The sequence below is a fragment of the Bos mutus genome, chromosome 16, assembly GCF_027580195.1.
Source record: "Bos mutus isolate GX-2022 chromosome 16, NWIPB_WYAK_1.1, whole genome shotgun sequence".
Taxonomy (NCBI): domain Eukaryota; kingdom Metazoa; phylum Chordata; class Mammalia; order Artiodactyla; family Bovidae; genus Bos; species Bos mutus.
The window spans coordinates 56,791,387-56,817,296 of record NC_091632.1 but is presented as its reverse complement, the minus strand read 5'-3'; the positions used below and the strand labels follow the sequence as shown (position 1 = coordinate 56,817,296).

The 25,910-nt window shown below is 38.9% G+C and overlaps 1 protein-coding gene across 1 annotated transcript in view; it reads right to left on the bottom strand.

Annotated features, from left to right (window-relative positions):
• LIN9 (lin-9 DREAM MuvB core complex component) overlaps window positions 1-23,951 on the bottom strand; it is an 87,346-nt gene extending 63,395 nt beyond the window's left edge. The window contains exons 1-4 of the mRNA XM_005906293.2: window positions 23,839-23,951; window positions 13,613-13,645; window positions 11,957-12,051; window positions 10,392-10,496 (exon numbers count right to left, since the gene is read on the bottom strand). Of these exons, the coding sequence (XP_005906355.2) occupies window positions 10,392-10,496; window positions 11,957-12,051; window positions 13,613-13,645; window positions 23,839-23,917 (312 nt within the window). The 5' untranslated portion in view covers window positions 23,918-23,951. The remainder of the gene's footprint in view (window positions 1-10,391; window positions 10,497-11,956; window positions 12,052-13,612; window positions 13,646-23,838) is intronic.
• Window positions 23,952-25,910: the final 1,959 nt, after the last annotated feature.

Below are 25,910 nucleotides of genomic sequence, written 5' to 3'. Positions count from 1 at the left end.
CGACCCAGGAATCAAACCCTCGTCTCTTGCATCTCCTGCATTGGCAGATACATTCTTTACCACTGCACCACCTGTGAAGCCCATGGTATATAATATTTCCAGAAAAGTGATTTTCTACTCCCTACCACACCTAATTTAGAAGTTTGTGATATGTCATTAAAAACTAGTTATCTGCCTCTCTGCCCATGCAGAGTTTACAAACTGGTTTAATTACGGAACTTACATATTTACATCATATGACATGGTTTTGGAATAAGATGTTAAATGATGTGAAAAAAAAAGAGGGAAATAAGGGATTTGGGGAAGATGGCCACTGCTTTCACACTTGTTTGACTTCCATAACAATCCTGGAATATAGGAGAGCATTCACATATATACACTACTGCCCAGAGACTATAAGTGGCTTGGCTAAGGTCATAGATTTAGGGGCTAATTATGAATTGGCAGAAATTATCACTCAAGCCTATTACTGTTCTTAACATTTCATTGTTTCCTCTGAGTTTGAGGATAATTACTGAAACATGATAAATGTTTTTCATTTAAAATGCTCTTTCTTCCATTGAAAACATGTCCTTGTAACTATAGTATAGGAGATAGAAAATCATTATAATGTAACTAATAAATATTGAACTTGAGGCATAATCAAATGAAAGATTAGTCTAATTTGGAGAAAGGGTTAGAAAAGGAAGACATGGTTTCAAATCCTGGCTTCCACTTACATTAGCTATAAAAAAAAAAAAATAAAAAAATAATAATAAATAAACTTAAAAAAAAAAAACCAAAAAACTGTTATGAAACCACAAAAAAACCCTGAATAGCCAAAGTAATCTTGAGAAAAAAGGACAAAGCCAGAGGCATCACACTCCCTAATCTAATAATATAGATTATAAACTATATTACAAAGCTATAGTAATCAAAATGTGATAGGACTAGCATAAAAACAGATAGGTTAGGCCAATGGAACAGAACTGAGCCCAGAAATAAATGCATGCAAATATGGTCAATTGATATTTCACAAGGTAACCAAGAATACTCAATTGGGGAAAAGATAGTCTCTTTGATAAATGGCGTTGGAAATGGTTTTCACAAGCAAAAGAATAAAACTGGCTACCTGTCTTACATCACAAAAATAAACAGATTAAAGCCTTATATGTAAATATAAGACCTGAAACTATAAAATTCCTAGAAGAAAATATAGGGGAAAATCTTGACATTGGTCTTGGTGATAATTTTTTTTGGAGATGACACCAAAAGCACAGACAACAGAAGCAACAGTCAATAAGTGGGACTACATCAAACTGAAAAGCTCCTGCACCTCAAAGAAACAATCAACAAAATGAAAAGGCAGGCTACAGAATCGGAGAAAATATTTCCAAATCATATATCTGACAAGAGGTTAATACCCAAAATATATAAGGAACTCATACAACGCCATGACAAAAAGACAATCTGATTTAAAAATGGGCAGAGGAGTTGAATGGACCTTTTTCCAAAGATGATACACAAATGGCAAAAAGGTACATGAAAAGGTGCTCAACATTACTATTAAGGGAATGCCACAGTAAGGTATTACCTCACATCTGTAAGAATGACTGTTACCAAAAACGCAAGAAATAACAATGTTGGAGAGAGTGTGAAAAAAGAGAACCCTTGTAAACTGCTGGTGGAAATGTAAATTGGTGTGGCCAGAAGGCAAAACAGTATGGAGGTTGCTCAGGAAATTAAAAATAGATGTACCACATAATCCAGCAATTCTAATTCTGGGTGTTTATCCAAAGGAAATGAACTCACTATCTCCAAAAGATACATGCACCCCCAAGTTCACTGGAGAATTATTTACAATAGCCAAGACATGGAAACAACTGCTGCATACACTGATAAATGAACAAAGAAAATGTGGTATATATGCAGATGGAATATTATTCAGTCATTAAAAAGAAGGAAATTTTTCCATTTGTGACAATGTGGATAGGCCTTGAGGACATCATGCTAAGTGAAATAAGTCAGAGAAAGATAAACAGCATTTACTTTTACTTATATGTGTAACTTAAAAAAAACACTCCTCTCCCCTCAAAAAACCCAAACTCAACAGAGAACAGATACAAAGAACAGACTAGTGGTTGCCAGAGACAGGGTAGGGGGACAGATGAAATGGATAAAAAATGGTCAAAGGATACAAACTTCCAGTTATAAAGTAAGTAAGTTATGGGTATGTAATGTATAGCATGGTGACTATATCATACTATTTATCTGAAAGTTGCTAAAAGAATAAATTTTTAAAGTTCTCATCACAAGAAAAAAAAATTGTAACTATGGGGATGGATGTTAACTAGACTAGACTTACTATGATGATCATTTCACAATATACACAAATAGTAAAATGATCATATTGTATACCTAAAGGTAATATATCAATTATATTTCATTTTTAAAAAAGCTTAAAAAACATCATCAGAACATCAAAAAAATACAACACAACCAAGTGAAATTCATGTCAAGAATACAAGAAAGGGCCAGTATTAGAAAACTATTACTGTAATGTGCCATTATTAATAAATGAAATAATGAAAATCATATGATCACTTCCACTGATGCTAAAACACTTGATAAAATCCAGTATCTACTAAAAAAAACTCTTAATGGAATAAAAATAGACAAAATGACTAAAAAAACACAATATGCCAAGTGATACAGCTAAAGCAGTACCTGAAAGAAAAATTTAATTCATTGGATAAATGCTTGTACTAGAATAAAAGAAAAATTTCAAATATAACTTATCCTTCCACCATAAGAAATTAGAAGGAAAAAAAAAAAGAACAAAGAAAACTCAAAGCAAGTAGAGGAAGAAAATAATAAAAAATCAGAGCAAAAATAATAGAAATAAAAAACAGAAAACCAAAAGAAGAAAAATTAATACAATCAAAAATTATTTGAAGAAAATAATCAACAAAATTAATAAGCCTTTAGTTATACTGACCAAGAAAATAAAAATAGATGAATACTTTCTTAACCTTCAAAACACATTTCTTGGGCTTCCCTGGTGGCTCAGTGGTAAAGAATCCACCTTCCAATTCAGGACATGTGAGTTCGATCCCTGATCTGGGAAGACCCCACGTGCCACCAGAGCAAATAAACCCACGTGCCACAACTATTGAGCCTGTGCTCCAGAGCCCAGGAATCACAACTACTGAGCTCACGTGCCACAATTACTGATGCTCATGCGCACTCGAGACCGTGCTCCACAACAAAAGCGACCGCAAAGAGAAGCTTGTGCATGGCAACTAGAGAGTAGCCCCTGCTCTCCACAACTAAAGAAAAGCCCATGCATCAAGGAAGATCTAGCACAGCCAAAAATAAATAAATAACACATTTCTCCCCAATCCAATCCAAAAGTCAGGATCATATTCAACGTTAAAATTGTGAACATTTCTCATTAAAGTGAGGACTATGATAAAGATGTTGATTATACTATTTTTGACATTGGTTTGATGGTGGAATTAGCCAATTGAAGAAAAAGAATAAAACTGTAAATCTGCAGGTGACATGACTTCCCCAGAAAACTCAAAAAATCAACTATAAGAATTTAATAAAGCAGAAGAAAACAAGCTGTTATCCAAAATTCTCTATTTTTAAAAGATATTATCTTCTCTCTATATAAATGAAAACAGATTAGACAATAAAACAAGAAATACATTATTTATTACAGCAAAAATGGTGAGAACAAAGTATTAAACACCTAGGAATACACTTAAGAAATGTGCAAGATTGACATGCAAAAGAAATTTAAAGTCTGGAATCAAGATTGCCAGGAGAAATATCAACAACCTTATACTGGCAGATGACACCAACCTAATGGCAGAAGGCGAAGAAGAACTAAAGAGCCTCTTGATGAAGATGAAAGAGGAGAGTGGAAAAAGTTGGTTTAAAAACCAAATATTCAAAAAACCAAGATCATGGCATCCAGTTCCATTATTTCATGGCAAACAGATGGGGAAAAAATGGAAACAGTAGCAGATTTTATTTTCTAAAGCTCCAAAATCACTGTGGATGGTGACTGTAGCCATCAAGTTAAAAGACGCTTGCTCCTTGGAAGAAAAGCTATGACCAACCTAAACAGTGTATTAAAAAGCAGAGATGTTACTTTGCCAACAAAGGTCTGTCTAGTCAAAGCTATGGTTTTTCCAGTAGTCATGTATGGATGTAAGAGTTGGACTATAAAGAGCTGAGTGCTGAAGAACTGTTGTTTTTGAACTGTGATGTTGGAGAAGACTCTTGAGAATCCCTTGGACTGTAAGATCAAACCAGTCAATCTGAAAGGAAATCAGTACTGAATATTCATTGGAAGGACTGATGCTAAAGCTGAAACTCCAATACTTCGGCTGCCTGATGTGAAAAACTGACTCCTTGGAAAAGACCCTGATGCTGGGAAAGACTGAAGGCAGGAGAGGCGAAAGGGGCAACAGAGGATGAGATGGTTGGATGGCATCACTGATTCAATGGACATGAGTTTGAGCAGACTCTGGGAGACAGTGAAGGACACGAAGCCAGTATGCTGCAGTGCACGGAGTCGAACATGACCTAGCAACTAAACGACAACAAAAAAGGGGCAAAAAAGCTTGAATAAGTGGAACTACAACCAGTTCTTGGATGGGTAGTCCCAATGTTACATGTCATATTCCCCAAATAATTTATAATATTACTGCAATATCAATGAAAATCCCAACAGACTCTTTTTCCTAGTCAAGTTGATTCTAAAGTTCATAAGGAAAAATAAATGTGAAAGAATATTCAGGAAAATCTTAATGCTATATCAGAGGCTAAAACACAATATAAAGTCACATTAAAATAATCTGATACTAGCACATAGAGAGATATACTAGATATAAAGAGATAGGAAGTCTAGAAATAAACCCAAATATATACGGAATTTAGCTTGTCATGCAGTAGCATTATAAACCAATGTAAAAAAGATGGATTATTCAGTAAATGTTACCAGGACAACTAAACAGTCCTCTGGAAAAAAAATCTGGTTGCAGTCTTACCTCATTCCTTACTCCAAAATAAATTTCAGACAGTTAAAGATTTAAACTTTTTTTTTTTTTAATGAAATAAGAAATGGAGAATTCTAAAGCTATAAATTTTAGACTAGGGAAGGTTTTTCTGATTATACAATCAAAAACTCATTAAAAGGAAACAGGTATATTTGACCTATAGAATCTTTTTCAGTCCTCTATGGTGAAAAATACAGAAACAAAGCAAAAGACAAACTATTATACAAACTCTGAAAAAAATTATAATATAAATAGCCAAAGGACTAATATTCTTAATATATACAAAGTTGTTACAAATTAATCAGAAATGACCAATAATTCAATTTTTAAAAATGGGAGAAGGACTTCCCTGCTGTTACAGTGGATAAGAATCCACCTGCTAATGTAGGGGACACAGGTTTGATCCCTGGTCCAGGAAGATTCCAGATGTCGTGGAGCAACTAAGCCCATGAGCTATAGCTACTGAGTCCACACTCTAGAGCCTGTGTTCTGCAACAACAGAAGCCACTGCAATGAGAAGCCCACACACTACAACAAAGAGTAGGCCCTGCTTGCTGCAACTAGAGAAAGCCAATGTGCAGCAACAAAGACCTAACACAGACAAACATAAGTAAATAAATAAATAAAACTTAAAAATTAAAAAAAAAATAGGAGAAAGTTTAGAACATAGGAAAGAAAGTTTATAAATGTATATGAAAAGTATCTCACCATCACTCATAGATGACATACCAACTAAAACAAATGAGATGCTGTTATGAGATTAGCAAAAATCTAGCTGTTTGGTTATACTGGGTTGACAAGCATTAGATAAAATAGGCACTGTGATATATTATTGGCTGAAAGTATAAGCCAGTACAATTTCTTTGGAGAATAATCTGGCACTACTTTAAAAACTTTAAATGTGCATATCCTGTGATCCAGCAATTCCACATTTTAGGCATCTGTCCTAGAAAACACTTGCAAATTTATAAAAACATGCTTGGGATGTTCACCACAGCATTGTGTGTAATAGTGAAAACTCAGAAACCACTTGAACGCCCATAAATAGAGAATTTATAAATAAATTATGGTATAAGGTTGAATACTACAAAACAGCAAAAAGAAATGAAACCCCGAAGCCTGTCTAAATCAGTCAGCATAGCCAGATCTCAAAAACAAAAACAAATAATAATTTGGTTATTATTTATGCTAAATGACTCATGACATATAATTTTTTTTTACATTAACAAGTCAACTTTCTAAGTACCATGTGGTATCCTGAATTGGATTCTGGGCCAGAAAAAGGACATTAATGGAAAAACAGAAAAAATCCAAATAAAGTCTGTTGTTTAATAGTATTATACCAGTGTTAATTTCTTAGTTTTGACAAACCGTGGTTGTATAAGATGTTAACATTAGGGAAAGCTGGATGAAGGGCATATGGGATGCCTTTGATTCCACTGCAGGGGGCATAGTTCAATCCCTGGTCAGGGAACTAAGATCTCTACAAGCCACAAGACAAAATAAAAACAAAAAAACAGACTTTTGAGTGAAAAAATAAATTACAGAATGTTGACTGATACAATATCATGAAAATACTACTATAAATGTAATTTTTAAACTACATACACAAAACAATACTATATATTTTCTGTGAAAACATATAGAAAGGTTTAGAAGTATTAAAGAGGTCTAAAATTGGTTGGTTATCAATGGAAGAGGGAAGCAGATCTGAAGGGTAGATGAAGGTTAAAATTAACTTATTTTTAAATATAAAACTTTATTTTGGAATGACTGTAGATTTATAGAAAAGTTGCAAAGACAGTACAGAGTTCCCATATGCCCTTCATCCAGCATTCCCTAATGTTAACATCTTCTATAACCACGGTTTGTCAAAACTAAGAAATTAACACTGGTATAATACTATTAAACAACAGACTTTATTTGGATTTTTTCTGTTTTTCCATTAATGTCCTTTTTCTGGCCCAGAATCCAATTCAGGATACCACATGGTACTTAGAAAGTTGACTTGTTAATGTAAAAAAAAATTATATGTCATGAGTCATTTAGCATAAATAATAACCAAATTATTATAAAATATTACTATCAGAAAGAGTGCTATTCTTATTTCTATTGAGTTATTGATGCAGATTTTAAAATAGGGTATTGGTGGCTCATTGGACATAAAACTGTATTGAAGATCCCTCTGTTGAGTATGAAGAAATACAGTCAATTTGTTAGTGGAAATATGTTATTCCAACTTTTAAAAATAGATTATTAGGTAGTATCTTCCAAAGTTTAAGTGTAAATACCCTTGCAGCAATTATACTTCTAAGGGTTTATTCAATAAATGGAAAATGGAGAGTGACTACTACTGCTTTTTCTTTTTTTGAGATGATGAAAATGTCTTAAAATTGGCTGTGGTAACTGTTGCACACATCTATGCATATATTTAAAGCATACTGAATTGTCTGCTTTCTTAATTACATCTCAGTAAAGCTACAACAAAAAAAGAAAGGCTCTTAAGACAGGCTGTCTGCCATTCAGTATCAGCTTTCACTTCCCGGCTTTATGATCTTGAACAAGATAACTTCTCTGTGTCTGCTTTCTCATCTGAAAAATGTGAAATAAGTAACCTAACTCATGGGGAATTTGAAGATTAAATCAAAATATTACATACGAAGTGCTTAGAACAGGATCTGGAACATACTAAGGACTCAGTAAATTTGGATTTTTGTAATTTTTCAGCTCTGAGTGGTGCTCTTTAAACAAAAAGAATACAACAGATTAGAGGCTATGACTAGGAGGGTAAGAAAATAAGACATATCATATAAATGAAGACTGAATGAACTAGGCATGTAAGACTAGAAAAAAGAAAACTCAGAGGATGTAACATTTTTTCACATATTTGAATAAGTCTCATATCATATCTGTCCTATGTTATATTTGAAAGGTCTTTGTAAAACAGTCCCAGAAGGAATGAAATGTGCCTGGGGAGGAGGGCTTTGGGCAGACTTGTGGGAGGCTGGTTTCACAGTCACAAAGACCAGAGTTCTCTGTATGTTTGAAATTTTTCCTAATAAATAGCTGAAGAGACATTAAAAAAAATTTTTTTTTAACTCCATATGTTTGGAAATTTTTAAAAAATCTAAATAGAATTAAAGCATCCAAATTATCGTAATAATACAGCTCTTCCAAGGTCAACACAAGGGACTTCCCTGGCAGTCCAGTTGAGGCAGGAGGTAGATGGGGCTCCTGCCCAGGGTAAAGCAATAGGAGATTCATTCCCTGTGGACTGAAACTCCAAGACAAGAATAGCAGAACAATTAAGAGAGGACACTGCACCCTGCCCAGACCACATATTTCTCATTCTTGAAGTCAGGAGATCTCCCTGACCACATATGTGCAGAAAGGCTCCTTGGAGGTCAAAGCAGAGTGGTGCTAACTGATACTCTACCCATATGTCTCTTTGGTAGAATCCGTCTTGGCTAAGAGATATGTGCGCACACTCAGGAGAATCCTGAAATATACTAAATACGGACTCTGAACCAGGCAAATCAAAATGATTGGCCAAAGGAAGACAGGAAGAAAAGCCAATAAGTGATTCAAACTGCTGTGAGGGGATGACGCTCTCTCTCTGAGTCTGGCCATGTGTCTTCCACTGTACTTTTTTATCCTCCTATTTAACACTTGTTTCACTATTTTCCATCTTTGTTGGAATCCTTTTTCTGCAAAGCTGAATGGCCAGGGCCCTTGTCACTGACCACTGGTCTAGTGCTCAGTATTCAGTGCTCTCACCAGTGCTACCCAGCCTCAATTTCTGGCTAAGAAACCAAAGCCTCACTTCAAGCTGCTGCAGGCTGAGGCCACCCAAGATCACAGTGGTTAAGACTCTGAGCTTCCAATGCAGGGGCGTGGATTTAATCCCTGGTCAGAGAACTAAGATCCCACATGCCACACAGTGGCCAAAAAATTTTTTAAATGAATAAAAACCAAAGTCACTACAAAAATAGTTGTTGACTATTCTTTTTTGTTGTTGTTATAAGCCTTTTATTTCAAAACTATACATAGTGCATAGTTTTGATAAAAAATAAAAATAACTCTTAACAAGGTAAAAAGCAGGAAGAATTCTGATGTATTATAAAGGTTAAAAACCACAGCAATGTCCATAATAATACTAATAAGAACTAGATGGCAGGGTGGAAAAGAAGTTAAACTGTATTATTTTATTCTCAAGGCCACTGATTATTATCCCTGCTGTTTATATGGAATTCTCTAGATGATAAAGAAACAGTATCTTTTCCCCCCAAAATAATAGTTCCTGAAAAGTTGTTGACTATTATTCATTCAACCTGTACCAACATCTACTGAGCCAAGCTATGCATGTTGTGTATCAGTTTCAATTGGTTCAAATTTTTAAGTTGAAATTTAGATGTTTATGCACACTTATCCTTGATGTTAAAAAATTAATAATTTTTGTTCATTTTATAGATAACAATATATTTTACTATTTGAAATGACCATAAAGGTATGTAAAAGCTCTTTGGATTTTTTTTGGTAGGGCGTATTGCTGGTAATACTTCTAATTTATTTGATGCCAAATCTTTGGTTAAGAAAATTACCTCTACTATAATATATCCTACTAGAAAATTTTAAAACGCTTTTGAAAAACAATGAAAGTAGGGAATAACTTTATCAAAAATTTTAAGTTTCATAGAAGAAAATTACTTTATTTTTAAAGTTAATACTTCCTTTTCTAATTTTCACTCATTCCTTTGATTCTTATATGTCTACTATCACTTCTAAAAAAAAAAAGACATCAAAACTGAAAAAGGAAATATGATTTTTCACTATACATTTTCCTCTTCTGGGTAAAGTAAATCTTCAACATACTTCCCTTGGTGATAAACTAAAATGATCTTTCCCCTCTGAATTCCATGCAAATGCCAAGCTGATTCCAATTTGCCAAATTCATTTGTTTAATGTCCACTATCTCCATGCTTAAAAAGAGTGTTACATGGTGGTCCAGTGGTTAGGATTCTGCACTTCCACTACAGGAGGCACAGGTTAGATCCTTGGCCAGGGAACTAAGATCCTGCATATTGTGGGGCAGTGCCCCCTGCCCCCCAAAACAGAAGAGTGTGCATTTGTAAGACTGAGGATTGGCTTTCTACTCTGGTTTAAAGTTCATGAATAAAATAATGCACCTTTTCAGGTAACTAAAACAGAGCTGAGCCGAAGTAATGATTTAAAGAAAAGAACTTGTCACTCAAAATGTGGTAGAATGATAAATACAAATTTTATTATGCTGAATGATTGCTCATTTCCTTTCAATGAAACAAAATTTTAGCACACACATACCTGTGGAACCATTGCTACCCTCTGGTTTCTTTTAGGTGACCTTGTATTTATTTGTCTGTCATCTTCATCAGAAAAGAGCCGACTTCGTTTTGAGTTTCTGAAAGGCTATGATACAAATTTTTTATTTAAAGAAAAGGCCAAACATATCTCATTTTTGTTCCAAAGCATAATTCTACACTTAGAAAATACAGCTAACTGAATTATCATCAGTACTGAAGAAGAAAGAAAATACAAAGCATACAAATAATCTTAGATTTTATAAAGTAGAAATATACATATTTATGTAACTTTTTAAAAATGAAACACCCAGCTGATAATTAAAACTAGAACCCAAGTCTTCATATAGTATGCTAGTAGTCTTGAAATTAAGTTCCGGAAATTCCAGTTCTCATTATGTTGGTGCTTGGATTAATACCAACCAATTGGGTGTTTCACATGATGTGTCTCCTGTGTAGGACTGGGTGGGGACAAATTTACTAGACTTTGACAGTACATTTACTCACTTTAGAGAGTAAATCTAAAGGTATATAATATTATACTAGATCTGTTATGAAAAATTGTTGACAAATTTCCATTTAATAAAAAGACGAGATAATAACAGACGCTTGATAAGTGCATATGAACTAAAAACTTTTAAGTATCCAAAATATATTACAAACTTAAGGATCTGTAATATGAAAAAACTTACAGTCCATCCTAGGTTCAGAGCCTTTATTAATAGAAAAGAACACCAGAAATAATTTCCCAATAATACCCACACCCTTTTCAAATCCTTCTCTCATCATTCAAGACAGTTCCATGCCTACTTTGAACTGAAGCAGGGGCAGTGGAATAGCAACATATGGGAAGCATCCAACTGAAATGACACCAGAGGTATGGACCCTTGAAATTAAACCCACGGAGAGCCTTAAGAACGCATAGGCCTAACAGGAAGTCCCCCCTACCCTGCTTCCCTCCCCTGACCACGGGCCGAGAGGAAGAAGAAAATGATGACAACAGGGTTGATAAGAGTACGGCCAACTGTCCAGGCTACTGAGACAGCTACTGTCTAACCCAGCTCTGTGTTTCATGATTGACCCCTAAAATTTCCTGGGGCTAGGGGAGGAAGAAAGGCCCCCAAAATTGTTAGTTATGCCAATTATGTGCTTATCTCTACTTCCTAACTTAAATGCATTTACCCTTGACCTCCACAAGATTTTAATATCTTACCACTTATCTAGAAATCTTTTTGTAGGGTCCGGAGTCACATACATTTCTTTTTTTTTTTTTTTAATCTACTAAATCATTAAAAATCTATTAAAAGTAAGATTTTGGGTTGTTGAGTTTTTTTAGTTTGCCTATTTAAAGCAAGAATTACTTACAAATGCTTAATGATGAACAGATTATCACAGATTATTTATTTAGATATGACCAAATACTGTTCAATGATATTTAAAGAAACAAATGGTTGGAACTGGGGAAAAACCTTAGAAAAAGTTGTATAGTGCTATAAGAATGTGTACATGACAATAATACAGACAATTTAGCTATCATATTCTAAAGAGTAAGAAAAACTAATTCCTCACCATTTCCACAGCAGAGCCTGTATTCCTGCCTTTCCAAACAGGTGTTTTTTGTAAAGAACTGTACTTTTCATTCCATGTATTAGATAAGCTTCCCTCTGTAATAAATAATTATTATTTATGATATTTAACTTTAGTTCAAAGGACTTTATACTATAAATATGGCCTTTTAATAACAGCAATATATCTGAAATATTTACCAATATGGAAAAAATATACTGCCCATAATAATTTTAGTTTATTACAAATGAAAAAAATCTCTTCTGTATTTTCTCATCAAACTTTGTAAATAATTTGACAAGCTGATTCTACTTGAAACTATTACATTTTCATATTAAAACATGTGTGGCTTATTTCATTTTGGTTTTCAATAATTCCTCTATTCTAATTTTCCAAAAACTGTCTCAGTACAGTCTGACTGAAAGCAGGCAAGGAAAAATGAGAAAAGTTTTAACTTTGAACTTAGAGCATATTTCTAAACGTTTTCTGCTTCAATGTGTAAAACCCTTGATATCCAAAAATGACATATGTGGTATTTTTTTCCCTTAATTCTGTGAAACATCTTCAGAGTTGAATTCAACCAGAAAAAAATCTGATCAACTGATTAAATACATTAAACATGAAAACTGTGAAATTAAAGAAGGTGAGTTTAATTTTTATAAAAATTTGTTTATTTACAGAGAGACAGAGAAAATTGAGATGAATATACATAGGATAGATGTTTCTATTTCCTTTTAATTACCTGATAGCATTTTCTAATTTTCCTATAAACATTTTATGCTCCTTGTATATATTTAAGAAGAGACACGGCTTTAATATTTGGAGAAAAAAATAGTGGAGTTGGTTTTCTTTCTTTTTTTTTTTTTAATTTATTTATTTTAACTACAGGCTAATTACTTTACAATATTGTATTGGTTTTGCCATACATCAACGTGAATCTGCCACGGGTGTACCTGTGTTCTCGTTTTTCAGACATATATTTTAATAAGTACAAAAGAGATCAGATGGGGTTGATCCTTCTAGGCAAATAAATGAGGGTAATCCTGGAAGATACATGTTCTTAAGCCAGAAGGACTTGATCTGGTACATCACCCATCCAAGGTACAACATGGTAGCTTTAAAAACTACAAGTACTAATGAGCCTATGAGAAGATTTAGATTGGTTCCAAATGTAGAATCTTTGCTCAAGAGATAAAATTTCAAAATTATACTAAAAGGACTGGTCTAATCTACTCATACAAAGAAATAGCAAGACCAAGGAACAAGTCTAACTTTTTCTCAAAATAACGCTATCACTGTTTTATTTCAAGAGACCTGCATTATTACTTAGCTCACAAAATTCTTTAAAAATAAACAACCACTGAGCCACCTGGGAAGCCCTCAAAATACAGCTTAGCCCAGTTGTTAATACATTATTTAAATCCAGTAAGAACTGTTCAGAATGTTTAGTTACAAAGTACTTTAATCAATAATTCTAGAAGGAGAAAACCAAGGGCCAAATTCCCATATGAATTTAAAGTTATCATCAGTGAAAACCAATATTTAAAAGCTATAATGAATCGTAACTTAGAAAGAAAAGATAATACTATAACCAAATTAACTTAATGAATTAAATTCCTAGTTTATGCCATATCTAAAGAATCAAGCTCTGATTCTTACCTTTTAAACTGACAAGTGCTTTTGCTGAAGAGCCTGCAATGAAAACAAATCAGTATTACTTCATAATCAGAGTAAGAGAAAAAACTTGGTGATCCACTTAGTTTTAGTCATAGTTGAACATGCAATTAGAAATAACTAATAGACAGTTCAAGCTATTGACCAGAACTCAGACAACATATGGAAGAACTGGAGACATCTGGGAGTTCTGTTTGAAACTATGAGAACTGGTGAACTTTGAAAGCCAGAAAAACAGAAAGAGAGGAAAGAGGAGGAGTAGGGACAGAAGCAATTTTGGATCCTCAACCAAAAGTGTGCTGGTTTTGGAGAAGGAAAAGAGAAAGGGAACTGACATTTATTGAGGCAAAGATCAAAAGTGGTAATAGAGTTTTAGAAAAGAGAAAATGGAAATGATCCAGGGACTGTCACAGCAGTCTAGAATGGAAGTCTAGACTGCAAGTATGTATACTTAAAAGATACAAGTCTGACTAGGGTATTCTGAGAAGCCAAGAAGGACTAGCGTAAAGCTGGAGGGATTCACTAACTAAAACAGTGTATAGCAGAACAACTCAGAAGCTCCTCCTCCATGTAGAAACTGAAGGATTAATAAAGGCCTTCAGGGGATTCTGTTGTAAGTACTCTCAAGCCCATATTGAGAAACACTGGACTAAAGGTTCTGGTGTAAATAAAGAATATAGGATATGTGGGTGAGGAACTGTAGGAGAACTGATAGGCAAAGAAGCTTTTATGAGAGAGCTAAGTCACTTCAGTCATGTCCAACTCTGTGTGATCCCATAGACGGCAGCCCACTAGGCTCCCCCATCCCTGGGATTCTCCAGGCAAGAACACTGGAGTGGGTTGCCATTTCCTTCTCCAATGCGTGAAAGTGAAAAGTCAAAGGGAAGTCGCTCAGTTGTATCCGACTCTTAGCAACCCCATGGACTGCAGCCCACCAGGCTCCTCCATCCATGGGATTTTCCAGGCAAGAGTACTGGAGTAGGGTGCTATTGCCTTCTCCTTTATGAGAGAGGGAGAGCACTAAATTGAAAATCTTGGAGTTGGATATGTATACTGCAAAGAAGATCAAGTCATCTGCAAAATAATAAAGTATGACCTCTCTCACTTATATGGGACATCTAGAAAAAATAAAAAAGGGGCTTCTCTGGTGGTCCAATGGTTAGAACTCTGCACTTTGACTGCTTGAGGGCCAGGGTTCAATCCCTGGTCAGGGAACTAAGATCCCACAATCCACCCAGCATGGCCAAAAATAGTAATAAAATGTTTTTAATAAAAAATTAAAAAAAAACCCTACCAAACTGACAGATACAGAGAACAAATTGGCGGTTGTCAGAGGCAGGGGTGGAGGATAGGCAAAAATAGGTGAAGGGGGTCAGAAGGTACAAACTTCCAGTTACAAGATAAATAAGTTCTGGGGATATAATATATAGTATGGTAACTAAAGTTAACAATACTGTATTATATTTCTGAAAATTGCTAAAAGAGTAGATCTTAAAAGTCTTTATCACAAGAAAAAAATTATATCTGTGTGGTGATGGGTGTTAACTAAACTTACTGTGGAAATTCTTTTGCAATATATACAAATATCAAATCATTATACTCATATCTAAAACTAATACAAGGTTATATGTTAATTATATCTCAATAAAAGAAAGTAACAGGGAGGAAAAACCCTTCCTGTGGTCCAAAATAGACATTATTCATAGAATTATTAGTGAGCAAAATCTCCCTTTTTAAATTTAAAAAACTGTTTAGAACACCTTTTACTATAGTCAAATTATTATTTCTTATCATTCCTCATTTTAAAATTTATTTTATTTTAGAATCAGCTATTTTTCATCTCAGTTACTGTGACATCCATTTATGCTTAAAAAATATATAATGTAAGACCAGGCAGTAGTGATGTCATTTGAAAGGTTAGACATTTACTTATATTGAGAAAAGGCAGGTTTCTACGTGGTTTGTTATAAATGTCTGTTGGTGACTGCAGCCATGAAATTAAAAGACGCTTACTCCTTGGAAGAGGGTGTTTGTTGTGACCAGTGCATTTTCTTGGCAAAACTCTATTAGCCTTTGCCCGGCTTCATTCCGTATTCCAAGGCCAAATTTGCCTGTTACCCCAGGTGTTTCTTGACTTCCTACTTTTGCATTCCAGTCCCCCATAATGAAAAGGATATCTTTTTTTGGGTGTTAGTTCTAAAAGGTCTTGTAGGTCTTCATGGAACCGTTCAACTTCAGCTTCTTCAGCATTACTGGTTGGGGCACAGACTTGGATTACTGTGATATTGAATGGTTTGCCTTGGAAACGAACAGAGATCATTCTGTCGTTTTTGAGATTGCATCCAAGTACTCTTTTAGACTCTTTTGTTGACCATGATGGCTACTCCATTTCTTCTGAGGGATTCCTGCCCACAGTAGTAGATATAATGGTCATCTGAGTTAAATTCACCCATTCCAGTCCATTTTAGTTCACTGATTCCTAGAATGTCGACATTCACTCTTGCCATCTCCTATTTCACCACTTTTGATTTGCCTTGATTCATGGACCTGACATTTCAGGTTCCTATGCAATATTGCTCTTTGCAGCACCGGACCTTGCTTCTATCACCAGTCACATCCACAACTGGGTGTTGTTTTTGCTTTGGCTCCATCCCTTCATTCTTTCTGGAGTTATTTCTCCACTGATCTCCAGTAGCATACTGGGCACCTACTGACCTGGGGAGTTCATCTTTCAGTATACTGTTCAGTTCAGTAACAAAAACCCTCTTCCAACAACACAAGAGAAGACTCTACACATGGACATCACCAGATGGTCAACACCGAAATCAGATTGATTATATTCTTTGCAGCCAAAGATGGAGAAGCTCTATACAGTCAGCAAAAACAAGACCAGGAGCTGACTGTGGCTCAGATCATGAACTCCTTATTGCCAAATTCAGACTTAAATTGAAGAAAGTAGGGAAAACCACTAGACCATTCAGGTATGACCTAAATCAAATCCCTTATGATTATACAGTGGAAGTGAGAAATAGATTTAAGGGCCTACATCTGATAGATAAGAGTGCCTGATGAACTATGGAATGAAGTCCGTGACGTTGTACAGGAGACAGGGATCAAGACCATCCCCATGGAAAAGAAATGCAAAAAAGCAGAATGGCTGACTGGGGAGGCCTTACAAATAGCTGTGAAAAGAAGAGAAGCGAAAAGCAAAGGAGCAAAGGAAAGATATAAGCATCTGAATGCAGAGTTTCAAAGAATAGCAAGAAGAGATAAGAAAGCCTTCCTCAGCGATCAATGCAAAGAAATAGAGGAAAACAATAGAATGGGAAAGACTAGAGATCTCTTAAAAAAAAAATGAGATACCAAGGGTACATTTCATGCAAAGATGGGCTCGATAAAGGACAGAAATGGTATGGACCTAACAGAAGCAGAAGATAATGAGAAGAGGTGGCAAGAATACACAGAAGAACTGTACAAAAAAGATCTTCACAACCCAGATAATCATGATGGTGTGATCACTGACCTAGAGCCAGACATTCTGGAATGTGAAGTCAAGTGGGCCTTAGAAAGCATCACTACAAACAAAGCTAGTGGAGGTGATAGAATTCCAGTTGAGCTATTTCAAATCCTGAAAGATGATGCTGTGAAAGTGCTGCACTCAATATGCCAGCAAATTTGCAAAACTCAGCAGTGGCCACAGGACTGGAAAAGGTCAGTTTTCATTCCAATCCCAAAGAAAGGCAATGCCAAAGAGTGCTCAAACTACCACACAATTGCACTCATCTCCCACGCTAGTAAAGTAATGCTCAAAATTCTCCAAGCCAGGCTTCAGCAATACGTGAACCGTGAACTTCCAGATGTTCAAGCTGGTTTTAGAAAAGGCAGAGGAACCAGAGATCAAATTGCCAACATCCGCTGGATCATGGAAAAAGCAAGAGAGTTCCAGAAAAACATCTATTTCTGCTTTGTTGACCATGCCAAGGCCTTTGACTGTGTGGATCACAATAAACTGTGGAAAATTCTGAAAGAGATGGGAATACCAGACCACCTGACCTGCCTCTTGAGAAATCTGTATGCAGGTCAGGAAGCAACAGATAGAACTGGACATGGAACAACAGACTGGTTTCAAATAGGAAAAGGAGTACGTCAAGGTTGTATATTGTCACACTGCTTATTTAACTTCTATGCAGAGTACATCATGAGAAATGCTGAACTGGAAGAAACACAAGCTGGAATCAAGGTTGCTGGGAGAAATATCAATAACCTCAGATATGCAGATGACACCACCCTTATGGCAGAAAGTGAAGAGGAACTCAAAAGCCTCTTGATGGAAGTGAAAGTGGAGAGTGAAAAAGTTGGCTTAAAGCTCAACATTTAGAAAACTAAGATCATGGCATCCAGTCCCATCACTTCATGGGAAATAGATGGGAAAATAGTGGAAACAGAGGCAGACTTTATTTTTTTGGGCTCCAAAATCACTGCAGATGGTGACTGCAGCCATGAAATTAAAAGACGCTTACTCAAAAAAATTTAAAAAAAAATAAAAAATAAAAAGACGCTTACTCCTTGGAAGGAAAGTTATGACCAACCTAGATAGCATATTCAAAAGCAGACATGTTATTTTGCCAACAAAGATTCGTCTAGTCAAGGCTATGGTTTTTCCTGTGGTCATGTATGGATGTGAGAGTTGGACCGTGAAGAAGGCTGAGTGCCGAAAAATTGATGCTTTTGAACTGTGGTGTTGGAGAAGACTCTTGAGAGACCCTTGGACTGCAAGGAGATCTAACCAGTCCATTCTGAAGGAGATCAGCCCTGGGATTTCTTTGGAAGGAATGATGCTAAAGCTGAAACTCCAGTACTTTGGCCACCTCATGCGAAGAGTTGACTCATTGGAAAAGACTCTGATGCTGGGAGGGATTGGGGGCAGGAGGAGAAGGGGACGACAGAGGATGAGATGGCTGGATGGCATCACTGACTCGATGGACGTGAGTCTGGGTGAACTCCAGGAGTTGGTGATGGACAGGGAGGCCTGGCGTGCTGTGATTCATGGGGTTGCAAAGAGTCAGACACGACTGAGCGACTGAACTGAACTGAACTCCTTGGAAGGAAAGTTATGACCAACCTAGATACCATATTAAAGAGCAGAGACATTACTTTGCCAATAAAGGTCCGTCTAGTCAAGGCTATGGTTTTTCCAGTGGTCATGTATGGATGTGAGAGGTGGACTGTGAAGAAAGCTGAGGGCCGAAGAATTGATGCTTTTGAACTGAGGTGTTGGAGAAGACTTGAGAGTCCTTTGGACTGCAAGGAGATCCAACCAGTCCATTCTGAAGGAGATCAGCCCTGGGATTTCTTTGGAAGGAATGATGCTAAAGCTGAAACTCCAGTACTTTGGCCACCTCATGCGAAGAGTTGACTCATTGGAAAAGACTCTGATGCTGGGAGGGATTGGGGGCAGGAGGAGAAGGGGACGACAGAGGATGAGATGGCTGGATGGCATCACTGACTCGATGGACGTGAGTTGGGGTGAACTCCGGGAGTTGGTGATGGACAGAGAGGCCTATGATTCATGGGATCGCAAACAGTTGGACACGACTGAGAGACTGAACTGAACTGAACATCTAAAAGAAGCCAGTCCATTATGACATTACACAAAACACAAAAATAAATAAATACATAATAATCTCAGGGGATAAAGTAGAAGATAGAAGAATATGAACTAAGTACAAAAATCAGACAAAAGCAGCAATGATTTATTTACAACTCATACAAATTGACAACAGACTTTAAATGCGAAGTAGCAGATGAAGTATCATGGTTCTGCCTATGAAACATTATTATGCATCTCAGGTCTCCAAACCTCAACTGACTTCTCTTCGAGGCAGTACTCGAGAGGCTTGTAGAACAGACAATCCACCAATATCAAAGCCACTCTTGCTTTCCCCCTATTCTCTTGCCTAGATGTGGAGAATGGCTAACAGGGCACCTTAACAGCTTCTGCATGGCAAACTGAAGTTTAATGACCAAAGGCAGTAAATCTGTAAGGGGAAAGGGGGTGGAGAGAGGCCATAAAGTCTTGCTAAGAAGGATCAAACAATACAACACAACTGGGACGCAACACATATCCACGTAGCTACCAAGAAAAACAGGGTTCATCTGAGAAAAAGCAGTAACCACTCATTCAGAGAGTATGACTGCATCCTGGCCCCTGCTGTAGGCACTGGGGACAAGGACAGCATGCAAAACAAAGTCCATGCTCCTGATGCTGCCCTGGGAATTTACATCCTACTGAGAGGAAATAAACACATACACACATATCAAGGGAAGATAAGCACTACTGGAAAAAAAATAAATAAAGCAAGATGGGTAGGAGCTGGTGGAGGGAAGACTGTTTCTATAAAAGGTGCTCATGAAAGGTAATATTTGAGCAGATCTAAAGGAAGAGATGTGAGCTGTAAGGATATCATTTCTGCTCCATGAAGGCAGGGACTGCACCTTGCAGATTCTGACCTACTACCTTTCACCTTCTTCCTTTCTTGAGAGATAGTACAGCACAGTGGTTAAGAACACAGATGAAGACTACCTGTGTTTGAATCTTGGCTCTGCCACTGTGTGTTATCTAAAGCAAGTTACTTAACGGCTCTGTGCTACTTACTCTTCTTTCATAAAATGGGAGATTAAATGAGTTGGTATATGTAAAACTGCTTAGAGAAAAACGTACATAGCACAAGACTAATTTACAGACCATGTTTATTGATAGTATTATTTTGATCAATCAAAAAAAAAAAAGAATTAGGTTAAGAATAATATTTTACAGGCAGGTGAATTCACTTAAGTTAGAATCCTGCTTTTCCTGGCTGTGTTCATTCATTCAACATATATTCACTGCATACCTGCCCTAGGGACCAGGGTTAACTGAAGGAAAAGGGAAGCTTACAGTGTAGCAGAAGGAGGCATACCTTAAACAAGAACATAAAATGACAACGACAATGGTGGTAGCTGCTGTAAAGGAAATAAGGAGGGGATCACAGTGTGGAGAGTAATTTTACACATGGTAGTTACGGAAGGCTTCTCTGAGAAGGTAACTCATGAAAAAGACTAGTCATGAAAGAACAGGAGATCAAAGCAACAAGTCAGGGTTGTAGAAACAGCAAGTAAAAAAGCCCTGAGGTAGATCACTTAGAATACAAAGGAAGGGTAGGGGGCAATATTATGCTTGGGGACTCACTGACAGGAGAAGGGTGGTACGAAAAAAGAGCGGAGAAAGAAACCAGCTGTCAAGCATGAAACTGCAGGCATGAAGAAAAACAGAAATGGCACCTTCTCTGGTAGGGCTTCTAACCAAAGGTAGCAAATGTAAAGCTGCAATTGTGACAGCTGCCACTAAGAAATTACACAGTGGTATGAAAATATTTAATAAGAAGATGTATTATTTGTCAGGGAGGACAGAAGCCTAAAATGGGATCTAAAGGATAAAGTAGAAGTTAACTGGAAGTGAGGGGAAGGAAGAGCTTTCCAGGTAGACAGAAGAGCATGTGCAAAGGCCCTACAAAAAAAGAAAGCTGAGTGATTATATGGATTGAAAAAGGTCCAGTTTAGCTCAAAGGGACAGAATGAGAGGGTGAGTGGTACAAAATAGTGCTGGAGAGATGGGGAATGGCCAGACCACAAAGGGTCTTGTAGTCAGTAGACTTTTCAGCAGTAGGATGACATACATATATTTTGAAAGGATCTCTCTGGCTGTGAGTAGGCTGAGGGGGAGGGTTACGGTGGTGGATTAATGGGAGGCTGAAGTGAATCATGCAGAAGAGATGGTGACAACTTGGATGAGGATGAAGGTTAAAAAGTAGGTAAAACTAAGAGATATTTAAAAGGTAACAGTTAAAAGATTTAGTAAAAGCTTAAATATTGGGAGTGAGCAAGGTAACTCAGTCTAGGTTTTAGCTGATTGCAGTGCAGCCATTCATTCAACCAGAACCACTGAAAGTATCTCTGTACTGGGGTAGGATGATGAGGTAGATCTTGAACCTATAAAGCCTGAGGGGCCTCTAAGACGATGTGTGAAATGAGCAGGAGCTGTTAAGCACAGAGGTTCACTGTAAAGTTCTGGGCTGAAGACAGCCTCAACTACCTCATTAAGAGTACTTACCTGAACTGGAATGAGGATTAAATGAGCAAATGTATCCAATATGCTTTGCACAGCATCTGGTGCATAGTTAGGACTAAATAAAAGGTAGCTTTTTCATTGATAATGTTATACAGACTACTGGATAACTTGTAACTAGCCCCCTTGACCAAATCTGGCAAAAAAACATATTGCTACTTCTAGTATCAAACTGAAATCACTTCTGCCCCAGTCATTCACCATGCCTCTTACCCTACATTCAATTCCATTTAAATTAAGCATATAAAGATATATACCTGACTTGTGGCACTGTGTGACAAACCAGGTAAAGCAATCCCTGCTTTCAACAAGCTCTGGTCAAGCTAAACAAGACACATACCGGACAAGCTAAGGTGCACGCCACACACACCCTAGTGTACCAGAGATGTTACAAAGTAATATAAATGACTACATTATACAGTCTGAGAGTGTAGCTGGAATTTGAACCCTAGTGTGTCATTCTAAATGACAGTTATCAAGTGGCTGGGACTTCCAAGAGGTGATAAAAGATTATGAAAAAGACAGCAAAGATTTCCAGATGATGAGTGCATTGTGTAGGCCCACCTTTATTTAGGAGCATCCTAAATCACAAAGATATTCTCCAGACAAGAAATAATAATATTCATTGGTGGTCTATGGTTGTGCCTTGTCCAATACAGTGGTCAATAGCCATATGTAATTATTCAGACTTAAACTAACAAAAATCAAATGAAATTTAAAAGTCACTGTAGCCATTTCTGAAGAGTTCCAAGAGCCAATACGGCTAGTGGCTACCCTACTGGACGTTGCAAAACAGAACAATCTCCATCGCTGACAAAGTTCCATTGGAATTCAGCACTGGTCTAGAGCAAATATGAAACACAAACTCTCTTAATACAACTTTTTCCCAGTTTGGCAACTTGAACTTACAACTTTATAACACGTTAAGATTATATGACCACACAAGGAAAACAGAATTGGCTGTTTTCAGCCCTCATTTTAAGGGTCTTGCACAGGCAGATTTAACAGTGATTGTTAAATCACTTTTGTTTTCTTTATACTAAAACTCTCATAAATAACAAGGATACATAAACTGAATAGGAGTGTGAATCAGGTCTCTTTTGTGATTAACTAAAATATCTGCCTTTATCCTGTATACTTTATACAATATTGTAAACTACAAAATTAAGTTCTATTGTGCTTAAACTACGAAATAATGCTTTTACTTACTGAACACAAGTGAATATCAGATGAGTAAACACGGTTAAGGGAGGCAATGCAGAGGGTGGGAGTCAGGGGAGAGTACTGTATGTGCCTGTTGTGATGGTCACATCCCTGCATAAAGGTACCCCCAGGATTCTTAAGACATAGAAGGATTCCTAAGACACAGAAGAAAGTCAGTCGGATGGGGGCTCCCTGAACACTTGTGGACCCTGTCTGTATTAACCTCTGGAAAGGTCCACAGCCACCTGTGGTCCCAGGGGAAGGGGCCAGCCCTTTGACACGGAAACGCTTCTAGGGGTGGACACACCGGAGGAGGATAGGAAGGGCAGTGATGATCACAAGTGCCCGCAGCGGCAAAAACTGTGACAGGACAGGATCAGAGACCCGGGCAAGAAGAAGGGCTGTGACCACCCCCTCCCCAGCCTGAGACCTTCTCAGCCCCCGGACAACGAGTTACATAACCCCGTCAGGCGTCTCTCCGCGCCAGGCGAACGGTGCAGGCGGCGAGGACAGCCCCCGCGGCCGGGGGCCGCTCTTCCCCCACCGCGGCCCGGGGCCCAAGCAGGGCCAGGGGAGCTGCCACTGCCTCCGCCTCTCACGGGCTGGACCCCTGGGCTTTCGGTTTCCGGCCCTGGCGCTCACACACCCCAGAAACCAACACACAGACACCATAACAAAGGCGGCGACGCGGCGGCAACACCGAGGTGGAAGGACTAGGGGACCGCGGCAGGGCTGGCGGTCAGCCCACTTGCTCGGCAGAGGGCACGGCCGCCCGTCCCGGCCGATGCAACCCGGGGGCAAGCGGCAGGCGGGAAGAGTGGGGGTGCTTTGAGGTGCTACTCACTCTCATCAGGCAACTGGTCGAGCTCCGCCATCTTGAACGAGCCGCGCCGCTTTTTCAAAGGCTGCCCGCCGCGGTGCATTGTGGGGCGGAGACTGTCTTTGCGAGGGAGGTTCGAATGCGGAGCTCGCTGCCCGCGGCGCAGCGCGGCGTTGCTCCCGCCGCGGCCGGCTGAGGCGGGCCCGGCTCCGCCCGCTCCTGCCTGGGGAGGGTATACAGCCTAGTGGGGCCGCGTCTCGCCCCTCCACCCCCGCCCCCAGCCGGGCCGGAGGGAGGGGGAGGGAGGCCGCGCGGACAGGCCCGTCTCGCGCCGCCCCTGCCCGGGCCCGGCGCCGGAGCGCGGGGGGAGCGGCGCGAGCTGCTGTGTCCCGCCCGGGCCCGCTCCCGGCCCGCGCGGCCCTCCTCCTCCGGGGCTCGCTCCCGGCGCGCGTTTCGCGTCTCTCGCTGCAGCTGCGGGAACTGCAGGCTGTTTATTCCGAGTGGGGAAAAGGAGGGAAGGTGGGGAGGAGGCCCGGGCCGGTTAAGGAGCGGGGAAGGGAGGCATCACCTGTGGGCCTGGCGCGGGGAGAGGCCCCAGGTTCTTGGCCGTCTTCCCCTAGGGGGTTTTACTCGAAGTAAAATTTTCACGGCTCCCCATGCCCACGTTTCTCCCGCGTTTCCATCCCCTCCTCCGGAGAGCTGGAGGGAGGCCCGAGAAGGAGGGCTCGGACCGCCTCAGCCGCACAGCTTGTTTGCCCCGGACTCGCGGTGCCCGGAGCCCCTCGCTAGCTGGGGCCACTCCATCCAATTGCGTGGAGCTTGGAGGTGAGACCTTGGGAGGTCATGAAGTTAGTCACTTGGGTCGGCAGCCGAAGAACTGTTTTGCTCAGCTCTTTGATCCATTCACACTAGACCACGTAGTGAGCTGGAAGAGAATTCCAGAACCAGGAAGTGGAGGCTTTGAGAGGATACAGACAAAACCCGACAGTGACACTTCAAGATGAAGCATCCTGATCGAAATGTTATGAGAACACTGAATGAGAAGTCATCCAGTTTTGAAAGAAGCCCAGGGAAAGATTTCACAATTTCAGACTTTTAACTGTGCAATAATAAACCACTCTTGCTTTTCAACAATTCATCTAAGAATGTTATTGAGCGCCAGTCCTTTCTTTCCAGGGATATATGGGGGAGGGGTTGGGGTGAGGGAGATAGTTAAGCAATGAGAATACAACATGGGTGAATTCCAGGAACTAAAAAGTTAAAAGGTAGTAGACGGAGGTGGAGAAGGCAATGGCAACCCACTCCAGTGCTTTTGCCTGGAAAATCCCATGGACGGAGGAGCCCGGTAGGCTGCAGTCCATGGGGTCGCTAGAGTCAGACACGGCTGAGCGACTTCACTTTCACTTTTCACTTTCATGCACTGGAGAAGGAAATGGCAACCCACTCCAGTGTTCTTGCCTGGAGAATCCCAGGGACGGTGAAGCCTGGTGGGCTGCCGTCTGTGGGGTCGCAAAGAGTCGGACACGACTGAAGCCACTTAGCAGCAGCAGCAGCAGCAGACGGAGGTAGGTGGTAGAGATGAAGACAGCAGAACACAGGCCAGCCTGGGCTAAGGAGCTGAACTTGCTAAGAGCACTGGAGCAATGGATAGGTGGGGTTTTAAAGTGTAGGGCTGGCATGTTTCCATTTGTGTTGTAGAATAAAAATGTGGAAAACTGAGTGTGACAACTTGAGAGTTCTGGAAACCAGTCAGGAGGAAGCCTGCTAGGGCAGGCAGGCAAAGGAGAACAGATAATCAGTACCAACCACCCTAGAGCTTCAGAGGGTGGACTCAGGAGCCCCAGGGCCTGAGATTCTGGCTGCTAGTTGTATAATCTCAGGCAAGTTTGTTTCTTAATTCTCTGTGCCTCAGTTTCTCATAATAACAGGGTGGTTTTGACGATAAATGACTTGATGAACATAAAGACCTCATAATACTTCCTGGAACACGTTTTGGCTCAAACGTTAGCTATTGCCACCACCACTTTAGAGAGTATCACTGGATGCCAACTTTGTGCCTTGGGTAACTGGGTGCTGCCACTTGCTGAGGTAGGAGG